This window comes from Zootoca vivipara, chromosome 8 (assembly GCF_965207765.1).
Source record: "Zootoca vivipara chromosome 8, rZooViv2.hap1.1, whole genome shotgun sequence".
NCBI lineage: Eukaryota > Metazoa > Chordata > Lepidosauria > Squamata > Lacertidae > Zootoca > Zootoca vivipara.
The window spans coordinates 39,186,929-39,210,672 of NC_142591.1; the positions used below are offsets into that span (position 1 = coordinate 39,186,929).

At 42.9% G+C, this 23,744-nt stretch overlaps 1 protein-coding gene across 1 annotated transcript in view; it reads right to left on the reverse strand.

The window, feature by feature from the left end:
• GNAL (G protein subunit alpha L) overlaps positions 1-11,879 on the reverse strand; it is a 119,592-nt gene extending 107,713 nt beyond the window's left edge. Inside the window, exon 1 of the mRNA XM_035124705.3 lies at positions 11,156-11,879. Within this exon, the coding sequence (XP_034980596.3) occupies positions 11,156-11,744 (589 nt within the window). The 5' untranslated portion in view covers positions 11,745-11,879. The remainder of the gene's footprint in view (positions 1-11,155) is intronic.
• Positions 11,880-23,744: the final 11,865 nt, after the last annotated feature.

Consider the following 23,744-nt stretch of genomic DNA (forward strand, 5'->3'; position numbering starts at 1 on the left):
TTAATCTGGCATCTAAAATTCATATGAAGGCACTCCAATAACGGATATGGTTTAACTGGCTCAAATTCCAAGAAAGCACTAAACTTCAATTCCCCAGCTTTATTACAAATATTAGCTACTATCCTGCAGCCTCAAAAGACAATCTCCACATTGGCTCTGTTACAGGGCAGAAAATAAATTTAAATGTATTAAACATTTTCTAAGTATAGTTATGATCTAGAGAAATTTACTTCTGTCTCTCTTAATATTTGCTGCCACCATCAGGATCTAACGAATAATATAAACTACATTAACACAACTAAAACACTTGGTAATTTCATGGACAAGAAAGGTTTTAAAACAGGCAAATTTATTAAAGTGCTTTGTGGGAAGTGTATACTATATCACTAAAGAAAGGTGTGGTGCTGACAACAATTACAATTTAAAGAACAAGGAAAAGCATGGGAACACACACAAACCTGTATTAAGGGACAGCGACAGAACAGGAGCAGAGATGAGGAAGCAAGTAGAGCTACAAGGTTTTGTAAGGTCATTAATACAATTGCAGTTGAGAGAATGAGATCAAAGCAGGAATGATATGAAGGAGCAAAACCATTCCTTCTAAAAAGGAAAGCTTAGAGCAGGCATAGGCAACCTCGGCCCTCCAGGTGTTTTGGGACTACAACTCCCATGATCCCTAGCTAACAAGACCAGTGGTCAGACTCAGGGATGGTGGGAATTGTAGTCTCAAAACATCTGGAGGGCCGAGGTTGCCTATGCCTGGCTTAGAGTGAATACAATAAAAACCTATAATAAAGAATGAAACAGAAAAGAGACAAGTATAGCTTCAACAGTAGAGCCCTTTAGTCAAGCTGAAACACTGGTTTTCCACAATTAATTGCAAGTGAAATTAAGATGGAGGTTCAACACCACATTGCCCGGCAATATCCTTTCTATATGTAGCCAAGAACCTCCTACAAAATTGGCCCAAATGTTGCCAGCAAAGTTCAAGTTTCTTCCTTACAGGTTCTTCCCTTTTTATCAGTTCATGGTGAGTGTAAGGTAAAGGTAAAAGGACCCCTGCACGGTTAAGTCCAGTCAAAGGTGACTATGGAGTGTGGCGTAAATCTTGCATTCAAGCTGAGGGAGCCAGCAGCTTTCTGGGTCATACGGCCAGCATTACTAACCTGCTTCTGGTGCAATGGAACACCGTGACGGAAGCCAGATCACATGGAAATGCCATTTACCTTCCCGCCGCAGCGATACCTATTTATCTACTTGCACTGGTATGCTTTTGAACTGCTAGGTTGGCAGGAGCTTGGGCAGAGCAATGGGAGCTCACCCCATCACATGGATTCAAACTGCCAACCATCCGATCAGCAAGCCCAAGAGTCTCAGTGGTTTAGACTACACTACCACCTGTGTCCCTGATGATGAGTGTAGGATGGGATGACACAACAGAAAGCAAAAAGGATTACTAATAAATAGCGTCTCTTAATTTACCCAAGGTCAGTTCCTGTTCCTGTAAGAGAAGGCCTTAATAACGGATTTTCTATCATTTTAATAATAATGCAAAAATAGGCTATTCATCATTAATCTCCTACCCACTCATCACCAGGAAGCAATAAAATGGGTCGAACCAGCTAGGAGCCCTTAAAGTTTCAATAATGGTTTGCCTGTCTATATTAGACAGACTCATGCAATCCTATTTTTATTGCAAAAAGATTTTCACATATCTGGTATGAAAAATATAGAACAAAACACACTCAAAAGCAGTGGGATAATGATGACACCATCCGGACATTCTGGCAAAAGTGAGTGCCACAGAAAGGCAATTCCAGAGAAATAGGCTAGTGTGGAAGCACCAAATGTCAGAAAGATGGGCAGAATTTATAACTGACCAAGGAAATATATATGAGACAGGTGGGGCAGTGAAGAGAACATTTACTTTTCATGAGAAGGAAAAACACAAAGTGGGTTAGACTCCTAATTGTATCAAATGAAAGATATGAAAAGCGGAGACACTATTGAGGGACAAGCAGCAATTAGGCAACATATTAAATTTGGATAAGAAAATTGGGAAGAGAAGGAAATTTTCAGTGATGTTGTGTTCATGGCAAGACAAGTACCAGAAATTGTTTATATTTTTACTCTGTCCCTCAAACTATTTATAAATCAATAAAATAAAATCCAATAACCTATAATCCATCAGACTAAAGTCACAATAAAAATACCAGGTCATGCATACACAATTCCCAAAAGGAATGTCAGACAGGAAGAGTCACAAAAGAAAAACACCATCTTGGAAGGAATTTTTTCTTTGTTTCTTCCTTTGTCTTTGTTCCTGGATCCTCTTTCAGCTCCTTTCCACTTTCCTTACCAGGTTTTCATTCTCTCCCGGTTCCATAGATCTCTCTTTTCCCTTCATGATTAAGCTTTAGAGCAGGGGTAGGGCACATTCCCTTGGCATCAACCTTCCAGGGACCACATTTCAGAGGTAGTTGGGGCCAGAGACTAAAGCTAGTACAGTAGAGCAATGAATGTAAAACAGTACTTTTGCACAGCAGGCTACTTTCTGTACAAACTCACACACCCCTCTCCATCATCCATTCAGGCAAGCAAAAGGCATCATCAGAGTTCGAATAAAAGTTCCAGACAGGAAAACACATTCATGGAGGGTTTAAAGCAGGGCCAGTGAGAGACGGATGGTTTGAGAGCAGGTACCGCCTAGAAACGTGAGAGCAGGTACTGCCTAGGGAGGCAGGTGGCGCTGTGGTTAAACCACTGAGCCTAGGGCTTGCCGATCAGAAGGTTGGCGGTTTGTATCCCCGTGACGGGGTGAGCTCCCGTTGCTCGGTCCCAGCTCCTGCCAACCTAGTAGTTCGAAAGCACGTCAAAAGTGCAAGTAGATAAATAGGTACCGCTCCGGCGGGAAGGTAAACGGCGTTTCCGTGTGCTGCTCTGGTTCGCCATGCTGGCCACATGACCTGGAAGCTGTACACTGGCTCCGCTGGCCAATAACGAGAGATGAGCGCCGCAACCCCAGAGTCGATCACGACTGGACCTAATGGTCAGGGGTCCCTTTACCTTTACCACCTAGAAAGAGACTTGAGGACCAGGAAAATTGTCTGGAATGCCACATTCAGCTTCCAAGGCCTGAGTTTTCCTAGCTGTGCTATAGAAAATGAAAGCACATTCAATGCAAAATTACTAGAGACAAACAGGCCAGGGAGATGTAAATGGAACAGCGAGGGTGGAACCTAAGGTTGAAGACATTATGTAGAAATGCCAAAAGACACACAAATGAATACAGATAAAAATATAAATACTGCAAAGGATAGGACATATCCTTGATGTCAACAGAAAGGGGAGAGGAATTAGGAGAATAAATTCCAAGGGAATTTATAAAATCAAAAAAATGATGTTGTAAATGCAGAAATGTCAGCAGCCTATGCAAAAACTTTGGCACCTTCATGTGAATGTAGGCTGGTTGCAAGCTCAATGGTATTGCAGTCATGGACACATGATAAGAAGGGGGCATAGTCAAATGTGAACGGTTCCCGTCTTCAATTTTTCTCTTTGATGATACATTTTTAAATTTATTTCATTGTGGTCATTGTCCTTCTTCAACTGAAACTACCTTTGAGGGCTTTTGCATATCTCTAAGCTGTAATTGCATTTCCTTTTCCTTGGGATGGTTTTCGTTGCTGCCTCCTGTATAATGTTACGAGCCTCCATCCATAGTTCTTCAGGCACTCTGTCCACCAAATCTAAATCCTTAAACCTGTTCCTCACTTCCACTGTGTATTCATAAGGGATTTGATTTAGATTGTATCTTACTGGCCCAGTGGTTTTTCCTACTTTCTTCAGTTTAAGCTGGAATTTTGCTATAAGAAGCTGATGGTCTGAGCCACAGTCAGCTCCAGGTCTTGTTTTTGCTGACTGTATAGAGCTTCTCCATCTTTGGCTGCAGAGAATATAATCAATCTGATTTCGATGCTGCCCATTTGGTGATATCCATGTGTAGAGTCGTCTCTTGTGTTGTTGGAAAAGAGTGTTTGTGATGACCAGCTTGTTCTCTTGACAGAACTCTATTAGCCTTTGCCCTGCTTAGTTTTGAACTCCAAGGCCAAACTTGCCAGTTGTTCCTTTTATCTCTTGATTCCCTACTTTAGCATTCCAATCCCCTGTAATGAGAAGAACATCCTTCTTTGTTCCTTCTAGAAGGTGTTGTAAGTCTTCATAGAATTGGTCAATTTCAGTTTCTTCAGCACTGGTAGTTGGTGCATAAACTTGGATTACTGTGATGTTAAAAGGTCTGCCTTGGATTCGTATCAAGATCATTCTGTCATTTTTGAGATTGCATCCCAGTACAGCTTTTGCCACTCTTTTGTTGACTATGAGGGCCACTCCATTTCTTCTACGGGATTCTTGCCCACAGTAGTAGATATGATAGTCATCTGAACGAGGCCTTACAAATAGCGGGGGAGAAGAGGCAAGCAAAATGCGAGGGAGATAGTGAAAGATACAGGAAACTGAATGCAGATTTCCAAAAAATAGCAAGGAGAAACAAGAGGGCCTTCTTAAACGAGCAATGCAAAAAATAGAGGAAAACAATAGAATGGGGAAAACCAGAGATCTGTTCAAGAAAATTGGAGATATGAAAGGAACTTTTCGTACAAAGATTGCCATAATAAAGGACAAAAGTGGTAAGGACCTAACAGAAGCAGAAGACATCAAGAAGAGGTGGCAAGAATACACAGAGGAATTATACCAGAAAGATATGGAGGTCTCGTACACCCCAGGTAGTGTGGTTGCTGACCTTGAGCCAGACATCTTGGAGAGTGAAGTCAAATGGGCCTTAGAAAGCACTGCTAATAACAAGGCCAGTGGAAGTGATGATATTCCAGCTGAACTATTTAAAATTTTAAAAGATGATGCTGTTAAGGTGCTACACCCAATATGCCAGCAAGTTTGGAAAACTCAGCAATGGCCAGAGGACTGGAGAAGATCAGTCTACATCCCAATCCCAAAGAAGGGCAGTGCCAAAGAATGCTCCAACTACCGCACAATTGCACTAATTTCACATGCTAGCAAGGTTATGCTTAAAATTCTACAAGGCAGGCTTCGGCAGTATGTGGACCGAGAACTCCCAGAAGTGCAAGCTGTATTTTGAAGGGGCAGAGGAACCAGAGACCAAATAGCAAACATGCGCTGGATTATGGAGAAAGCTAGAGAGTTCCAGAAAAATGTCTACTTCTGCTTCATTGACTATGCAAAAGCCTTTGACTGTGTCGACCACAGCAAACTACGGCAAGTTCTTAAAGAAATGGGAGTGCCTGATCACCTCATCTGTCTCCTGAGAAATCTCTATGTGGGACAAGAAGCTACAGTTAGAACTGGATATGGAACAACTGATTGGTTCAAAATTGGGAAAGGAGTACAACAAGGTTGTATATTGTCTCCCTGCTTATTTAACTTATATGCAGAATTCATCATGCGAAAGGCTGGACTAGATGAATCCCAAATCGGAATTAAGATTGCCGGAAGAAATACCAACAACCTCAGATATGCAGATGACATAACCTTGATGGCAGAAAGTGAGGAGGAATTAAAGAACCTTTTGATAAGGGTGAAAGAGGAGAGCACAAAATATGGTCTGAAGCTCAACATAATAATAAAAAACCAAGATCATGGCCACTGGTCCCATCACCTCCTGGCAAATAGAAGGGGAAGAAATGGAGGCAGAGAGATTTTACTTTCTTGGGCTCCTTGATCACTGCAGATGGTGACAGCAGTCACAAAATTAAAAGACGCCTGCTTCTTGGGAGAAAAGCAATGGCAATCCTAGACAGCATCTTTAAAAGGCAGAGACATCACCTTGCCGACAAAGGTCCGTATAGTTAAAGCTATGGTTTTCCCAGTAGTGATGTATGGAAGTGAGAGCTCGATCATAAAGAAGGCTGATCGCCGAAGAATTGATGCTTTTGAATTATGGTGCTGGAGGAGACTCTTGAGAGTCCCATGGACTGCAAGAAGATCAAACCTATCCATTCTGAAGGAAATCAGCCCTGAGTGCTCACTGGAAGGACAGATCCTGAAGCTGAGGCTCCAATACTTTGGCCACCTCATGAGAAGAGAAGACTCCCTGGAAAAGACCCTGGTGCTGGGAAAGATTGAGGGCACTAGGAGAAGGGGACGACAGAGGATGAGATGGTTGGACAGTGTTCTCGAAGCTACGAACATGAGTTTGACCAAACTGCGGGAGGCAGTGGAAGACAGGAGTGCCTGGCGTGCTATGGTCCATGGGGTCACGAAGAATCGGACACGACTAAACAACAACAAAGCTGTAATTAATGTAAACACACACACACAAACAATTTTTCACATTTGTTTAGCGGTTTGTTGAAAGGCTTTTTCCTCAACAAGCCAATTTTAACACACAAAATAAATACATTCTAGGGCTTTCCAAATCAAATAATTTAGTTACCATGAACAGTTTTTCAAATGTCTTTGTAGAATGGAAAGTTAATTAGAAAATGCAAAATGGCTTTTAGCTGGAAAAGAGAGTGCTTAACACAATCATTTTACTATCTCTACATTTGTCAGAAACAATGTTTCTTTTACTGTAGCAATACTGTGTAAAATTACCCGGCCATGAAATCCTAAATATATCTACCCAAAAACAAGTCCCACTGAATTAAATGGGACTTACTCCCAAGAAAGTATGTGTATAATTGCCACCTTAAAACATTCCTTTTTCATTTTCATTTTTAAAGATTTTAAATCTGTACATGATTTGTTTAAATAGTAATGTATTATATGCAACAAGTAAACAGATAAAATATGTTTCATGCTGAATTTTATCAAACAATTTTAATGTATCTATTTCAGGAGATGAAATTATCCATGAACTATACTGTAACACATCTCTGTAAGGCAACTGTAGGGTAGCTTTAGAAAGTGGCTCCCTGCGTGGAAAAGGTTAATTAAAATTTTACAAGATCCAGCTCTGGCAGAAATGTTTACAAATGCATCCAATAAAGGGAGGTAGTATCACTCAAACAGTAATGATACTTGCCAGCTATATACATGACCAAAGAGCAATGAAAACTGCCATTACTTTACAGTACATGTGTACATAAACAGTAAACATGTAAGTTGTTTTCCTACCCAATCTGCTGTTTGATTGTTCATACTCTGGAACTCAGTTTATCACAGTTTAGACATCTAAATACCTTTTAATTTCTAAAATGTAGAATATTCTTTACACTGCATGTCTTTTCAACACAACTGATGCCTGTTTCCAGTTAAATTATTGGGGTGTTATAGCTTATGTAACCGCAACAGTTTCATATTATGAAGGAGATATTAGCAAAGTTAGGATAACCCCAAGGTTTGCGTAAGTACAACAATTGTTTAGAAAAACCCCTGAGGAAGCCAGCCCCAAACAACCCAACAAGGACTGAGCATGCTTAGTGGCCAAAGAATGATAACTGACTGCTTAGCGGGGAGGAGGGAGCCCTGAAATGGGAGAGGCATGGGCCATTTTCCACTCTATACTGAGAAGCTACTTTTGAATGACCCACAAGGACAGATACCGTAGGACAGCTGCCTATAGAAATCAATACAGAAATGAAAATTTTAGCTCAGAGTGAATGACCTGCAGCACAATCCCATTCATCTTAATGCAGAAGCAGGTCCCTTATTCCTAGGTAACTGTACATGGAAAATGCAACCAACAAAGTCTTCGCTTGGGAAAATGCAACTGAACTAAATATGTGTTAGTGAATGTGCAGTATCTAATGATTACTGATAATTTCAGGTTAATTTTGTGCATGTCTGAAAATAGATGTGTATTTCCTCAGTTTAGGGGCATACAGTGCCTGCCAATATTCACAAAAGTATGCATGAGAGCCAACATTCACATGTGGGGAAACCCAGCCAGATGGGCGGGGTATAAATAATAAAATTATTATTATGTGAATGCCAACATGCACCAGATTTCAGATATTCCATAATATATACACACCAAGATATTTATTATTATTATAACCAGAAAGACATCTTGTTCACTTCTCCTGTCACTTGATTAGGGCCACACATCTGTCTCTCAAAGACATTTCCACACATGCTCAGTAATTATGCACCACAAGGAGTAGGTGCATCCCAATTAAGCTGCCTGTAGCAAAGATATTTATACCCTGCCACACATTGTCAAATGAGAAGAAAGCACCATCCAATCAGATAACAGGGAAATTATTTTCCAAGCATAACATGGTAACTAGTTCAACTAAAGACTGGTTCAAACTCATTATCTTATCAAAAAACATTTTCCACATCAGAAACAGATTAGCCACAACATTCCATTGTAATTCCTCAGGGAGCAAAAGCAGTTACAGTACTCTAACAAGGTTGGTAACAGAAAATGTATCTCACGCATAAAAGAAAAACAAAGGTGAATTTTGAAGAATATTCACACTAAACAATATCACATATTTGCATATATGTATCATTATCATATTTGGTCAACATGCAGAATCTGACTCTAAAGCAAGTAAGCTTACCAGAGGACTCAGACCCAACCCATTGCTGAAGCACTAGGCTTGAACAGCAGAAACCCAAGTGGTGGCACCCACTTCTGCCCCCCCACCTCTGCCACCAGTGAAGAACCAGTCCTCTCCACCACATTCCAATGGTACCTTCAATTCCTTTTCCATCTACACCCTTATCTCCCACTAAGTGGCTGCTCCATAGCAACATCATTTCCAGAAGACAGGCAGGGGCAGCAGAAGCAGCTATCAGTAGTACAGTACTGCACTAATGGCAACTATTCTTGCTTTTATGCAGCTGCCATGGCAGTCTCCATGTGAAACAAAGATTCAATGTGGATGGACAGGTGGGCCACTGTTCTTACCATACTTAAATACAGCCTTCCAACACCATCCCAGAATTAATTAGGACAGTCCAATATGTTCTCTCTTTCTCCTTGCAGTGAAACATACATTTAAAGACACACACTGGACATGGTGGTGGTAGTGCATGTGGTGGGGTGGAGCTGCCCTCCTGACACAGGTGTCACTGTTGTTTATATGGGGCAGGGCCAATCCAGTGGTCCCACCTGTGCAACCGCACAGCCCCAATATTGCCACTGCCACATCCCAACCATGTGATTGAAGCTGGTATCAGGAAGGCCGCTCCACTTCACCACACAAACTACGGTACTACTGGGGCATAGACCATACTATGGAGTTAGCTGCTAACCTTGCAGAAAATCTTACTTTCCATCAATCAGCTGTGTGGCTAATTATAAACCTGCTCTATTGACTTATCCATCATCCACATAATTGGCTGCATCACATACCCTTTCACCACCGTCCAAAGCAGCAGTGAAGCAGCCATCTCAATTTTTAATTTGTTTGGCTTTCACAGTGTACCTAGTTAAGTGCTTAAAGAATCACACTTTGAAACTATTGCTAGTCAGAGACTGACTGTCAGGATTTTTCTGGTTACCAGCTAATGAGTACTACTGTGTGTACTACAAACTTCCAGACAATAACAGAGCCTATGCTTTATTTTTAGAACTGATCCTGTTTTGGCAGTCACCTCTGGCACATTTACAAGTTGAAATATTTTTAACATATCTATTTCCTTAACGTTTATGGGGAAATCTGCTGGGTATATGTAATTCTGGACAAATAGAAGAAAGTAATGTACAATCTAGCTACTGTTCAATGGTAAGACATACCATTTTATATGTAACAGAAATTAAGGAGTTCTAATCTTAGTTTTGGATTCCTCATGAATGCAAATAACCATTTGCTACTCAAAAGAATAAACCAGATCATTTATTTCTTCAAGGAAATCAGATGTTTCACTTAACTATCCCTAGAGTATTAACACTGTAAATGCAGCAGTTATAATGAGGCTCTAGGGAGAACTAATAATTATTAATTTAGAAATCAGCAACAAGTGTTTGATATTATTCAGAAAAAGAACTTGCATTTTACAATTTGAGAATATTTGATTATTCAGACACTTCACATGAGGTCTTTCCCACCCACACCCCCTTCTGCCAAGGCCTACTCTGATGCCATCAGGTAAATTCTCTGCAAAATATAGGTCTTGTCTACTGCTAAACTTTAGGTCTGGTTTGTTTGCAGTTCTGAAAAAAAACCTTTCACTTTATATACACAGCATAGAACAGTGATCTTTTTGCTAGAGCTACCAGAGTTAGCTTTACAACAACTTGATGCTTATCCAGAGGTACCTCTATTAAACTCTGCTGGAGTATTGCTCTCTGTATCTAACACATACTTTTTATTCTACGGGCAAAGCTGAAGAACAAGATGTAGAAGAATCCAACACTATGAATTCTCAAAACCCTCTTCCAATCTTCTTCAGCCTTTTAGGGCTATAAATACAGAGGCTATAAATTGTAGCTTTAATCCTTCTATGTAGTGTTCATAAATTCCTCATCTTTCCATAATTACCTAGTCCATTATTGTCTTGCATTTCCATTGGCTCACTCTGAGTCATAAAATCAAACCGTCTCATCTCCAAAGGGGCAGAAGCACTTGGGTCCAGCAGCAAAAAGGAAACATCCTCATTAATAGATTCTAGCTGCAACATTTTTTATTTATTAGCAGCCAAACATGTTTGCAGTCTTGAAACACCAACAGAAATGTGCTTTTTTATTGTTGTAGCAATACAGCAGGCACACGCACAAGAAGCAGAGCAACATCATGATTTCTACACTCCTGCTCAGAAGCAACACCTCCTGTTCCACATTATACCGTAGTACCACTTTCCTAACTGAAGAGAAGTGACGAAGCTAGGTCATTTGGAGGAGAGGAGAGACGGAGAACTGGGATGCAGAGGGAGGAGAGAGCCGGGAATTCAGAGGGAAGACAGAAACAAGTAAAAGGGATTGGACAAATGCAAGAAACCAGTTCAGGAGGGATGTACAAAACCAGAGAAAAAATGGTTTTATAAAGAGGTGGGGGGGGGGAATTCCTAGAAGAAGGAACGCTCGAGGTTTGGCAGGCACCCCTTGGTTTCTGAAGAGCGCCCTCTGCCACGGGGCACCCCCCCGCTACTCCCACGGGGCCACCCCTAGAGGCCGCCGCAGCCCAACCTGCGCGCCGAGGCGAGGCAGGGCGGGGGCGCTACGTACCCAGCAGCAGCAGGCGGTGCGTCTGCTTGTATTCCCTTTTCTGCTCCTTGAGCGCCCGGTCGATGCTTTTGCTCACTCGCCTCGCCTCCTTCTCCGCCTCCCGCTCCTCCAGGCGCAGCTTCTCCCAAGGTCTCTGCAGCGCCAGCGGCTGCTGCTTCGCCGCGGTGCCCGATTCGGGCTTGGCCTGAGGCGTAGCCGCCGCAGCTGCGAGAGGTGGCGACGGCCCCCGCTGCCGCTGCCGCTCCTTGTCCTTCTCCGCGGGAGCCGCCCCGTTGCCCGCTCCGTTCTGCAGGAGCAGCAGCGGCCCGTCCAGCTCCACCGCGCGCGCCTTCCCGCCGCCTTCCGCCTCCCCGCCGCCGCTGCAGATGCTGCCACTGCCGCCGCTTTTCCCCGCGCTCCTTCCTCGTCCTCCTCCCCCGGCCGGGGCTCCGGGCAGTGGCGGCGGCGGCCGGGCCAGGGGCTCCGCCGTGGGCGGCGGCGGCTGTTGCTCGGTCTCCGAGGTGGTGGTGGTGGCGGCGGCGGCGCTGGAGATGGAGCCGCCTCCGGAGTCGCCGAAGAGCCGCGGGCGCAGGCTGTAGCAGAGCCCCATGTCTCGCTGCCCCCTCCGGGGGGAACCGACGAGCTGTGCGCGCGTCCGGGCTGAAGGCGTCGGGGAGGCAGCGGCTCTCAGCGCTCGCCGCGGTCCCCGCGCGTCAGGGCCGCGGAGGGCGCGCCAGGCAGCCCCTCCTCACAGCCCCGCCGCTGCTGCAGCTGCTGGGCCATGTTGCATTTTCCTTGCGTCTCTGCCCACCTCCTCCGGGCAAGCGGCGTCGTTTGGGCGGCAGCGCCAGCGGCAACTCGCCTCAGATCACCTGACACGGACCCGCCGCCGCCGCCGTGGCCACCTTACCGTAAATACCCCAGCGCAAGCCCACCGCCACCCAGCTCGAAGTTACCGAAGGACTGGAAGGGGGCCAAGGCGCGCGCACACACACGTGTGTGTGTGTGTGGTGTAGACACACACACGCAGGATCCTCGTTCCCTCTAAGCAACCCCCTCTCTCCTTGAGACACCGACAGGGACAATCCTGCCTTTACTCAGGCCGTCCCTCCTCCTTCGCAAATATAGCCATTTACTACATACCCTTTTTACAGGCTGAATGGCCCTCCCTAGCCAATAAAGCACTAGCATATAACCGCCTTGGAAGTGATCAGCCACTGTGTTGCCTATCTTTTTGTTTTGTTGGCCGTCTCTGGCGTGGTAGTAACTACTCGCTCTCAGTTGCAATGCAAATACACTGATGTGGTTGAGTGCACAATATGGAGAGGTCTGGCACAGAATGGCTTTTTTGAAACCACACTTCTGATTGTGTGGAAGAATCTGATATTTAAATGGCTTCAGTAAGTGGCACTTATTACCTGAGGTCAACAGACCCAGCAGCCTCTGTGCCAGCTACAGACACGAGAGTAGATGGTAAAAGCTACTTTTCGGACACTACATTTCTCAATGCATGCCATGAAACCCACTGATTACACTCTTCGTTATAGTGATGGGAAAGCCAGACTTGAAGGCAGGTCTTGCAGCACTTGGGATCTTCTATGCAATTTGCTATTAAAGAATCGTAGAATATGCAATTCTACCATTACAGAAACACACACACACACACACACACACACACCAGTCACTTCTTATCTTTCTTTATTTGGCGAGATCACTTGCCGACACCAAGTTTTCTTTCTGAGTAGGACAGATCAATGGCATCAAAGGATGCCAACATCTTCAGGGCTGACACTTTCCCAGATCCTGTTCTCAAAATTCCTCTGCCTGAGAAACATCATAATCTGGACTCACAGATAGGAGGCACTTGTGCAGTTCTACACAACAAACCTAGGAGACATGACAGACTACAACACGTCACTGACAGCTCTTACTTAAAACCACAAGGACACATTCTTTCTTACAGGCCTTGGCTGACATACCTGTACAGTGGAACCTCAGGTTACAGACGCTTCAGATTACAGACGCTTCAGGTTACAGACTCCGCCAACCCAGAAATAGTACCTCGGGTTAAGAACTTTGCTTCAGGATGAGAACAGAAATTGCGTGGCGGCGGCACAGCGGCAGTGGGAGGCCCCATTAGCTAAAGTGGTACCTCAGGTTAAGAACAGTTTCAGGTTAAGAACGCACCTCCAGAACGAATTAAGTTCTTAACCCGAGGTACCACTGTACTTGGCATAGCTGCCAAGTTTTCCCTTTTCTCGCGAGGAAGCCTATTCAGCATAAGGGAAAATCCCTTTAAAAAAGGGATAACTTGGCAGCTATGGTACTTGGTAACATACAGTCCCTCAAATTAAAACACATTCATCAGCAATAACAAGCCACATAACTTGGACCAGACCTTGTGGCATATTCAGATGCCAGTTCTGTCCCATATCTGCTCTGGCAACACAATTACAGGACCTAATAATGTCATCCACAACATCAGGGGCTCATTTACTTTCTCATCTTCCAATGTGCCATCACCTGCCAGCAATACCCTTCTGCATTCTGCAGAGGACAAACATGACAGTCTCTACATGAAGTAATGGACACAAATCTGACATTTAAAAAATGGCAGCACCAAAAAGCCAGTGGGGAGACATTCCATCCTCCCAGGACACTCTATTACTGACCTTAAGGTGACCAAGCTGGAACAAAGAGAAAACATGAAACTGCTAAATTACCAATAAACTCAAAATTCAATGCTATTACTTGTGGACTGAATTGAAGCAATGAATTTTCATAACAGTATATGTGTTAATTGACTTAAAATGCCAGGATCTCTGTGTTACAAACATAAGCTTTTTTGGAGAATGGCCACCTTTCATGGAATTATCACTGTTTGTACATCTCTGCATCTTATTTTCTTCTGACCTCAGTGTTTACATCTGTCTCCCCCTAAGAGAGAGAGAGAGAGAGAGAGAGAGAGAGAGAGAGAGAGAGAGAAAGAGACAAAGATGCAACTCAGGATAGCACTAAATGCATTTAATGAAGTGGACTCTAGTCCACAAAGCTAGTTCTTAGTAAACCAAATACATGAGCTAAAAATAAAAATCCTATTTCATTTTGTCAAGGTAAGAGAGAAAATATACTAATATGCATTTGAAAATTTTAAATATAAAGCATTAATGAATGTTTACTCTACACAAATTGATCATTTGCTGAAGATTGGCACAGCTAAGTTTTCTCCAGGATGCAATGTGGAAATCAAATTAAGTCATATGAAGGTCAACAGTTCAAAACTGCACTTCAAATTAGGAAACAGTTAATGGCAGAAAAATGAGGGAAAGCACAGGAAATTAATGATAATTGGTCTAAATGTAAGAGAAAGAGATAACTGACAAAATACTGCAACACAAATAATGAAGGGCATAAATAATATTTTACCCTTTCCAAAATACGTATATAACATTTAACCAAATCTAAGTTGGCAAATCGATGTTGGTAATAGTAATAAATAAAAACAAGACTATTGCTCTAGTTCTGTAGCTAGCAATAGTCTTGCTCTATAGCAGGGGTCAACAACCTTTTTCAGCCGTGGGCCGGTCCACCGTCCCTCAGACCATGTGGGGGGCCGGACTATATATTTTTTTGGGGGGGGAATGAATGAATTCCTATGCCCCACAAATAACCTGGAGGTCCGTTTTAAATAAAAGCACACATTCCACTCATGTAAAAACACCAGGCAGGCCCCACAAATAACCCAGAGATACATTTTAAATAAAAGGACACATTCTACTCATGTAAAAACATGCTGATTCCCAGACCATCCGTGGGCCAGATTGAGAAGGCGATTGAGCCACATCCGGCCCCTGGGCCTTAGGTTGCCTACCCATGCTCTATACAGTCAAACCTTGTGTTGCGTTCCGCTCTTGTTACGGACTTTCATCTTACAAACGCCACCCATGCATACGCAGAAGCGATCTGCGCACTTCACGTATGCACAGAAATGACCTGCGCACTTCGTGTATGCGCAGAAGTGCTCAATCACGCCACACACATGCGCAGAAGAGGCACTCTAGTTGCGGACTTTTCGGGGTGCAAACTACCACTGTAGTTTGCAGCTAACCGAAAACAGCATCTGCACTTGGATTCATGGTGTATACATATGCCTTGCTATTACTTCTGTTTGCTGTTTCTTCCTGTTACCAATTTGAAACACAGCAGTAGCGAAGAAATACGATTTGGTGCAGAAATCACTATCAAATAATAAGCTTTCAAATGGGTTCTAGACTTCCTTCATTTGAACTTGTCCACCACTGTCACTCAATCTGTCCCCTGGGCTGTTGCACTGTCACCTTGGAGCATCAGGCATCTGCATGTGTTCTGCCATGTAGAAGAGGGCACTTGGGAATGATGGTGGCAACCATCTGGGTCAGAATGGTGTCTACTACTAGAAGCCCTGGTCTGTCTCTTTACCCAGCATCAAGTACAAGTATGCAGTCTTAGTGATCTGCCTAATGATGTAATCAGTGAAGGGGGGGGTGACTACAACCCAGCACCTTAATGGCAAATAAGATAGCACAGTCAGATTGTGGGTGCACTTTTCTGAAGACCTATAAGCCCTACTTATCAGCATGTGATTAGGACTTCACTAAATAAGCTCTGCTCCCAGGCATCTGGGCATGTAATTATTACTTCAGAGTACTCTGATTAAGGCCAGGAGTAGCAGCACTTGGGAAGCAGGATGATGAATGGGAAGGAGATGAGGATGACACAATGGAGTAGAACCTGGTTGACGGGAACACCCTTCCGCCTCTGGATGCATCTGGCTCTGCAGTTGAAGTAGAAGTCCCAGAGGCTTCCTATTCCCAGTGGAAGAGAGTGGGAAGTTACGAAGGCCACTTCTCCACCAGAGAACGAGGAAGGTTCCAGGGTGTAGTGTGATGTGACATGGTGGGAGGATTTACAGGTGGCAGCATGTCCAGCATTATCACCCAGGGGGAGCTGGCACATCAATACATCAATAGAAAAGAGGAGACATGTCCCTCTAGACAGGGGGTGGACCTAGTCAGGGACATGACTAGTTCATGTAGCCCTGTGCTCCATTTATCCATTGGTCTCAGTGTGAGCAATAGCTTATGAATAAGGCTATAGCAGAAGAAATACATGTTTATTCCATGCTGAATTGTGTTTTGAGGCTGGAATTGGGGGGGAAATAGATTTTAAAAATTAATTAATATGAACTGTTGTAGCTTCCTGGAGGTAAATGGCATGAGAAGTCACCATATAATCCACTCAATCTATGGGATTACCAGTTACAAATTTTTATTGCTGTAGCATGGGTACCCATCCATGCCACAGCAATTTGTATGAATAGTATTTTAGGCTGGGATTCAGGAGAATAAACTCACACACAATTTCCCCCAGAGTATCATTTTCAGAAGCTGATCCCAGAATACCCTAACTGCTCTTTAAACTCTCCAATAATAATTTGAGGATTAGTCATAAAAGCATTTTAGAGGAAACTTGTCCTGAAGCAATGCATTCTTGCCTAAATCCTTTGTTTAAACTGCTCTCATGCCTAATCTCTTAACTGCATAGGTTCCAAGAAAATGAGGATTTTTTTTTTCATGAACTAGTTTAAAATGGCACTCCACACAAAACAGCTATTCCTGAGCCAGGATAGCCTGGCATCAGTTGTTGATGCTCCAGTGACTTCCCAACTGGACTACTGTAAAGGTCTTCTAGGTGGGACTGCCATTGAAGATGGCCTTGAGGCTACTAATAGTGCAGAATGCTCAAGGTGCTAGTACTAGCATATAGTTACCTAAATGACTTGGGACTCAGGCACCTAAAAAAGCCCAATAACAACCATATGAAACCCTGTGTTCAGCAGGTGAGGCCTTGTTGGTTGTGCTGCCACTGGGGGCAGCCTGATTGGCGCTGACCTGTGACAGGGCCTTTTCAGTGGTTGTTCCCCAGTTGTGGGATGTCCTCCCAAGTAAGGTCCATTATTTACTTTTAGGAGGAATTTGAAAATATTATTGTTTATCTAGGCATTTGGTGGTTTAAGAATACTATTCCTTGCAACCCGTGGATCACCACATGAAACAATGTTTTTAAGTGTACAGTGGAACCTCAACGTACGTACGGCTCTACTTACGTACGATTCCAGTTATGACCTTCAGTAGGTGCTTTGACTTATGAACTTTCCTCTAGATATGAACAGAGGCCTTGCCAGCAGCCTAGAGTTTGTTGTCAAGGTTACTTTCACTTTCCTGCTTAGTTACTCTTGTTCTGGGGCTACAAAGTGAGCAACTGTGCCTTACATTAAAAAGAACATGACAGCATTGGTCTGAAGACACACCCAGCTCATAATCTGCATTTAGTGTGTTGTGTCCAAATCAAGATGAATGCAAGTGATTTTATGTGCGCAATGTTTAACAAACATGCCACAGAAGCTGTAGTTAATTCCTTCTTCAAGCAGCTCTGACCTTCGTTTTATAGCCCATAAACCACCTGGAGAAGCTCAGCTGGAAGATAGTTTATACAATGGTGCCTTATCAGTATCCCTGCCATAGAAAAAGCCTTCAAGTTATTTCAAGTAAGTCTGGATTCACATGAGATTTTCTCCATCTGTACAGTATTTCAGTCATCTTTCCTTGAGTCTCATTGAGCTAATTCTGTATTATTGAGGTCATATTAAAGTTGATGCATCTCAAGCTAACTGTGAACTTTTCACACTATCCTCTATTTTATTGCCTTCTATTCAGACATTTTATCTGACCACCACCAGTGGTACCTAACATTAAGGTATTGTTGTATATCAAATAGATTTAGTGTATTTCAATAACATTTCTATTGTTGGTTTTTAAAAAGGCATTTCCCAGTTTCTAGAAGACTCTTGCAAGCAAAGAAGAGTAGAAAACCCCTAAGAAATAGAAAAATAAAGCATTTGGAAATTTCCTGACACAAGGGAAATCCCTGTAGAATTATACATTAGTAAATGAATGTCAAGCCTAATTTTTCAAGGTGAGTTGTAGTTGTGCTAGACCTTTAGTAACAAAAGGTGGCACTGTTGGCTTTCAAATGGGAAAGAACAAATTCTTACTGTATGGAACAAACTCTTTAGCTAGTGCGAAATGTATGTCTTTCAGTTCTTTACATTCTACTGTAAACATCTGTTTTAAAATAGCTATCTAAAAATGTACGCTATAGCAGTAAGATTATCAGCACACGTTTACCAAAATGTAAGTCTCGTTGTATTCGAAACATTTATTTCTCAGTAAAGAAGCTTAGGATTGTAAGAGTATCTGTTTACCCGAAATTTAACTCTTAAGCAAGGCATTTTAGATTGCAACTCAGTTTTTGTTAAATTCATGTGAAATAATCTAAGAGTAACCATGTGTCCAAGCTCTTAAGGACCCTGAGGACTAAGGTGACTTTAGGGGCTGTCCATCTCCCACCTCTCAGGGCTATTTGGAAACCGGTGTCCCTGTAAGAGGATGTAAGAAAATAAGTCCAGGTCAGGGAGCTCATACCATTGGTTTCTCGGGAACACCAGTGGCCTGGTCTGAGGCAGGTAATATTGGTTCAATATATTTTGCTGTCTGCAGCAGAACCCAAATCTCTCTTCCATAGCTGTCAAGTTCTCCCTTTTTAAAGGGAAATTCCCTTATGCTGAATAAGCTTCCTCACGAGAAAAGGGAAAACGACAGCTATGCTCTCTTCTCCCAGGTCCCTAGCTAATATGTAAAGGTAAAGGGGCCCCTGACCATCAGGTCCAGTTGTGTCTGACTCTGGGGGTTCGGCGCTCATCTCGCTCTGTAGGCCGAGGGAGCCAGCGTTTGTCCGCAGACAGCTTCTGGGTCATGTTCTGGTGAACCAGACCAGCGCACGGAAATGCCATTTACCTTCCCGCCGGAGCGGTCCCTATTTACCTTCCCGCCGGAGCGGACCCTATTTATCTACTTGTACTTTGATGTGCTTTCGAACTGCTAGGTGGACAGGACCTGGGTCCGAGCAACGGGAGCTCACCTCATTGCAGGGATTCGAACCGCCGACCTTCTGATCAGCAAGCCCTAGACTCTGTGGTTTAACCCACAGCGCCACCTGGGTCCCACAGCTGTCTGCAGCATAATAGTACATAGCTAATATGTACTATTCACCTATTCCTCGTTTAGTGCTACCAAAAGCACATCACTTCATGCTGCTGCCTGGCAGGGCCAGCGTTTGTGGAAAATGTAAAGACAGGCCTGCCATGTCTTCCCTGGGGCTGCTTGAAGACCTGTGTGCTTGAGGGAAGGCCAAGAAGCTCATACTATCACCTTCTGAAGGTCTCTGTTAATCCTGTAGCAAGCCCCATGAACCAAAGGAATTATACCTACAACACCTCATACTCTTTTACAGGCTCTTGCTAACAGTCAAGACAATAGGCCTTTGGGTTCAGATGTATACCATTTCTATGTTTCCCATCATAGTTTAAAGTAAATAAAATTCTTGTATTCCCATGACTTCATGGATCATTGCTTACACGGGCTGAGATAATCTCATTTCCATTAAAACTGAACTATTAAAATATGCCGTGTTTGCTTGCTGATGCAACAGAGGTTCCGCTTTCAAATAAACAGTGTCTATAACTCACAGTGAATTGTCTATTTGTTCTGTCTCTGCGTCTTACAATTTCTGGGAATTAGTCTCATTTGTTTATGTAATACTTGCCCTTCCCTAAAAATATTACTAGACCACTTCCTTCATCATTTGAACCTGAACTTTTATAACTAAATAATTCCCTTTTAAGAGCTAATAAAAACTATTTTATGATTCTAGTTTCTGAGAATTGGAGCTATTTTTTCCTAAAGCCCTTTTCTACTGAGTTGAATTGTTAACCATACAATTCCACTCCAGGTAACCTCCAATGAATGGGATTTACAGTTTATGAGAAGAATTTCATACCAATGATCTAAACCCACAATTTTCAATGTATCAGAGTAGTATACAAATTGGAAACAACTCAGCTTAATTCATCACCTAACTAGTTTGTGGAGTGCATTTTGTATGCTATCTTTCCTAATGTATACATTGATATGCATACTTCACCCAAATATATGATTATGTGACTGGAGAATTGCATTCCAAAATCAGTAAAAACATGAATTTTGAAGGATGGCTATGTTTCTGTTATTGTGTTGTTTTGTAAAGTGTGAATTAGGTAGGTTCGCTTTTAAATGTGAACTGAATCAAATTTCTGCCCCATTCCTACTCTAGATAGAAAGAAATGTTCTTCTGAATGACATAGACTTGCCTTGTTATGGGCTGTGATTTTTCACAATGTTCTGCAGGCATAAAAATAAAGCCACACAAAAAAGCCATACACATGCATTGAGAGGGCCTAGGATTCTGTACACTGCACTGCAGGCCCATCTATCTATCTATCTATCTATCTATCTATCTATCTATCTATCTATCTATCTATGTTACTGCATTCAGATTGAGAACTGATGATTGTTTTTGTTGTTGTTACTAATATTTATTTAAGTACTGTTTTTCTTTATTCCACTTCATTGTCTTTATTTTTTAATTTTATTTTCTTTGTTAAATTTGCAGATTTCCTGAACCCAGTACACCGTATGTGAATTGGTGCCCTCTGCCCTGCACAATCTATTGGCAAGAACTGCTGCCAATGTATGTATATTAACAAGGCCTAGTCTACCTTACAGTGCTGTGATTATGATTGATTTGATTTCTGACCTGCCCCTCACCATAAATTCTCAGGACTGATTGCAACAATATAAAATTCATTTTTTAAAAAAACAGTTTAAAACAAATTACAGATAACATTTGAGCCTTAAGGCTGCAATTCTATACACTTGCTCCCAGGTATGCCCTACTAAACTTAAAGGCGCTTACTTATACAGTAAATAGATCTGTTGTATAGGACTGTACTACACATGCCATTTTGTTGAGGCACTGAATCTAGTCAGTGCAGGGCAGTTGGGCTATCATTAATTTATAACTAGAATTAGATTGCTGTTTGAATAATTAACCAGACTATCAGTTTAGTGGTTTCAGAATTTTTACGTGTTTTAGGAGAACTGTATTATGTCAGATTCAAACTTTTTAAGCCAATAAATTGTCTGAAAGTCCATTAGCTGTACCCATAATAATTTAATTTATGGAGGCAGATAGTTCCAGCATGCATATGAGAGAACTGCTAATATAGACAGACTTGTCTGCTTAAATCAGCGGCCCCCAACCTTTTTGGATGTATTTGGAAATCACAAAAATACCCATTTCTGCAGAAGAAAAACTGGTGATATTCCCCCCCCCCCAAAACAGGCAAACAAACACCTACATGCACCCCAAACAAACACAGAGAATAAAAGACAGGAACTCTCCCCCAAGGCAATCCTCCAACCAAGCTAAATAAAAAACAACACCCTAATCTTTTTTTAAAATATGAAAATTGGGAGGGGTTGTGGCTTTGATGGGTGCCATACTCAGGACCCCAGGTTTAAATTAATTAGACTAGAAAATAAATCCGATGTGATCACTGAGTATGTTGGAGGTTTGGTACTGGCTGAGTAGTGGTGGTTTCTGCAGTCCTAAGATGTGCCCAAGTTAAATCTGTGAGTGCATAAATACGGTAGGTTGTCATTGATTGGAACTTTTTTTAGTCTGGCTTTGCAGGCTTCTTACAGTTTGATTCAATGCATGTCTATTCAGTAAGGTCCAATGGGACTTACTGAGTAGGTACAGGGTAGAAGCCTAAGTCACCCATGTTAGCTATGTCCACTGCTAGTGGATAAGGGTAGAAACAGAGGTGCCTGCCTTCCATGATTAAAACCAAAAGATTAAAAGGTTGCCCGGTCAGCTGACTAGCAATAATAAATGGATAATGAAGGAAGTCAATTTGGGGATATTAAGCTAGTCTCATGTTACCACAAAGTAACTACTTTCTGAAAAGTAGTGAAGGCTATAGGTGTATTTTGTGACTGAACTGCAGAAGGACAGAATCTGACGTTGGGTGAAGGATTCAGCATCCTGTGAATCTCAGTATTCCTTCTTAAAAGAGCAGCTTCCTAGCACCTAAAACTGAAAATCAATTTGAAAGTCTGTGGTCAATGCCTGAGCTGGATATCCACTGACTCAAGAGAACGACCTTAGTGCCCTGCATGGCCCTTGGGCTCTTGCCACAGTTAGCAGTACAGTGGTACCTCGGTTTATGAACACAATTGGTTTCGGAAGTCTGTTCATAAACTGAAGCGTTCATAAACTGAAGCGAACTTTCCCATTGAAGTGGGACTTCCGGTGAAGGTGCGCTAGCGAGTGGAGCTGGGTGAAGGAGCTCCGATAACAGCGGAGCAAAAAACTGCAGTTAGTGGAGCTGGCGGGGGTGATCTGCGCCTGAAACCCCCCGACGACAAAGGCAGAGGTACGGGGCCCCTGCTGAGGCAACAAAAGCAGCGCGGATTGGCGGAACTCTGCCGCGGCACCCCCAAAAACGGTGAAAGCGGCGGAGAGGAGCCAGGCGCGAGATTGGCGGCGGCGGCGGCAAGAGCAGCGGCCGCTACAGAGTAACTGCAGACGCGGCGCCCCAAAGATCCACCTAGCAAGCACCAGAGCTCTTCGGCTGAAGGAAAACAGGGAACACCGACCCGTGAGTTGAGAGAGTAAAATCTTAAGAGGGCATTACGTACGACGCGGGTGGGGGAGAAGAGTCGAAGGAACTTTTTTTAACGTACCGCTAAAGACTTGCGACCAGAGAGCCCTGTGGTATATTGACAAAATCTTGGTGATTTAGACCCTGGACTGTTTGTTGGGGATATTAGAAGAGTGAGAAGAAAGCTACATTTAAAAAGATCGATCCCCATATAAAGGAGTTAAGAACTTTGCGTCAAAATGGAGATCTGGATGAATGCCAGAGTTTGCTAAGAGACCTTTCTAAAGCAGAAAAGAGGAGGAGGGGGTAAAGACGGAGGGAAGGAGGGAAGAAGAAAGGGAAAGCGACGTGACAGCTTGCACGGCATGCTTAGAAGGAAGAGAGTGGGAGTGAGTGCTACAGTCTAGCGCCTTGACAAGCAGCCATAAAAGAACAAAGAGCTGTCGTTGAGGAGATTTCCCTCCCCCCCCCTGCACGCTGAAAGACTCCCGTTCTAAAAGTGGACTGATCTAAAAGAATGACTTCTTAAAAGGTGGGGGAAGGAGCTCCCAAGAAAGAGAATAAAAAGGTCTCTGTCAAACTTAGGAAGGTAAAATACACGGGAAGATTCTGATAGAGACTTGGGGGGAAGAAAAAAGACATTGTAGCAGAGCATGCCGTTGAAAAAGTATAAAGAACAACAAGGAGCAGTTACAGCGACGGCGGGAAGCCAACAAAGGAGACAATCTATGGCTAATTCAAGTGACAACGATGCTCTAACTGACATAAAGGAGCTTATAACGGAAATGAACAAGTCTCTAAACGAGAAATTAGACGCTGTAGAATACAACCTGCAATCGAAAATTGAGGGAAACTCCAAAATGATTACAGACCTGGCTACCCAGATGAAGGAATTGCATGGGAAAAACAAAGAACTTGATAAAGCTGTGAAAGACTTAAATGTAAAAATGACTAAACAGGAAGAAG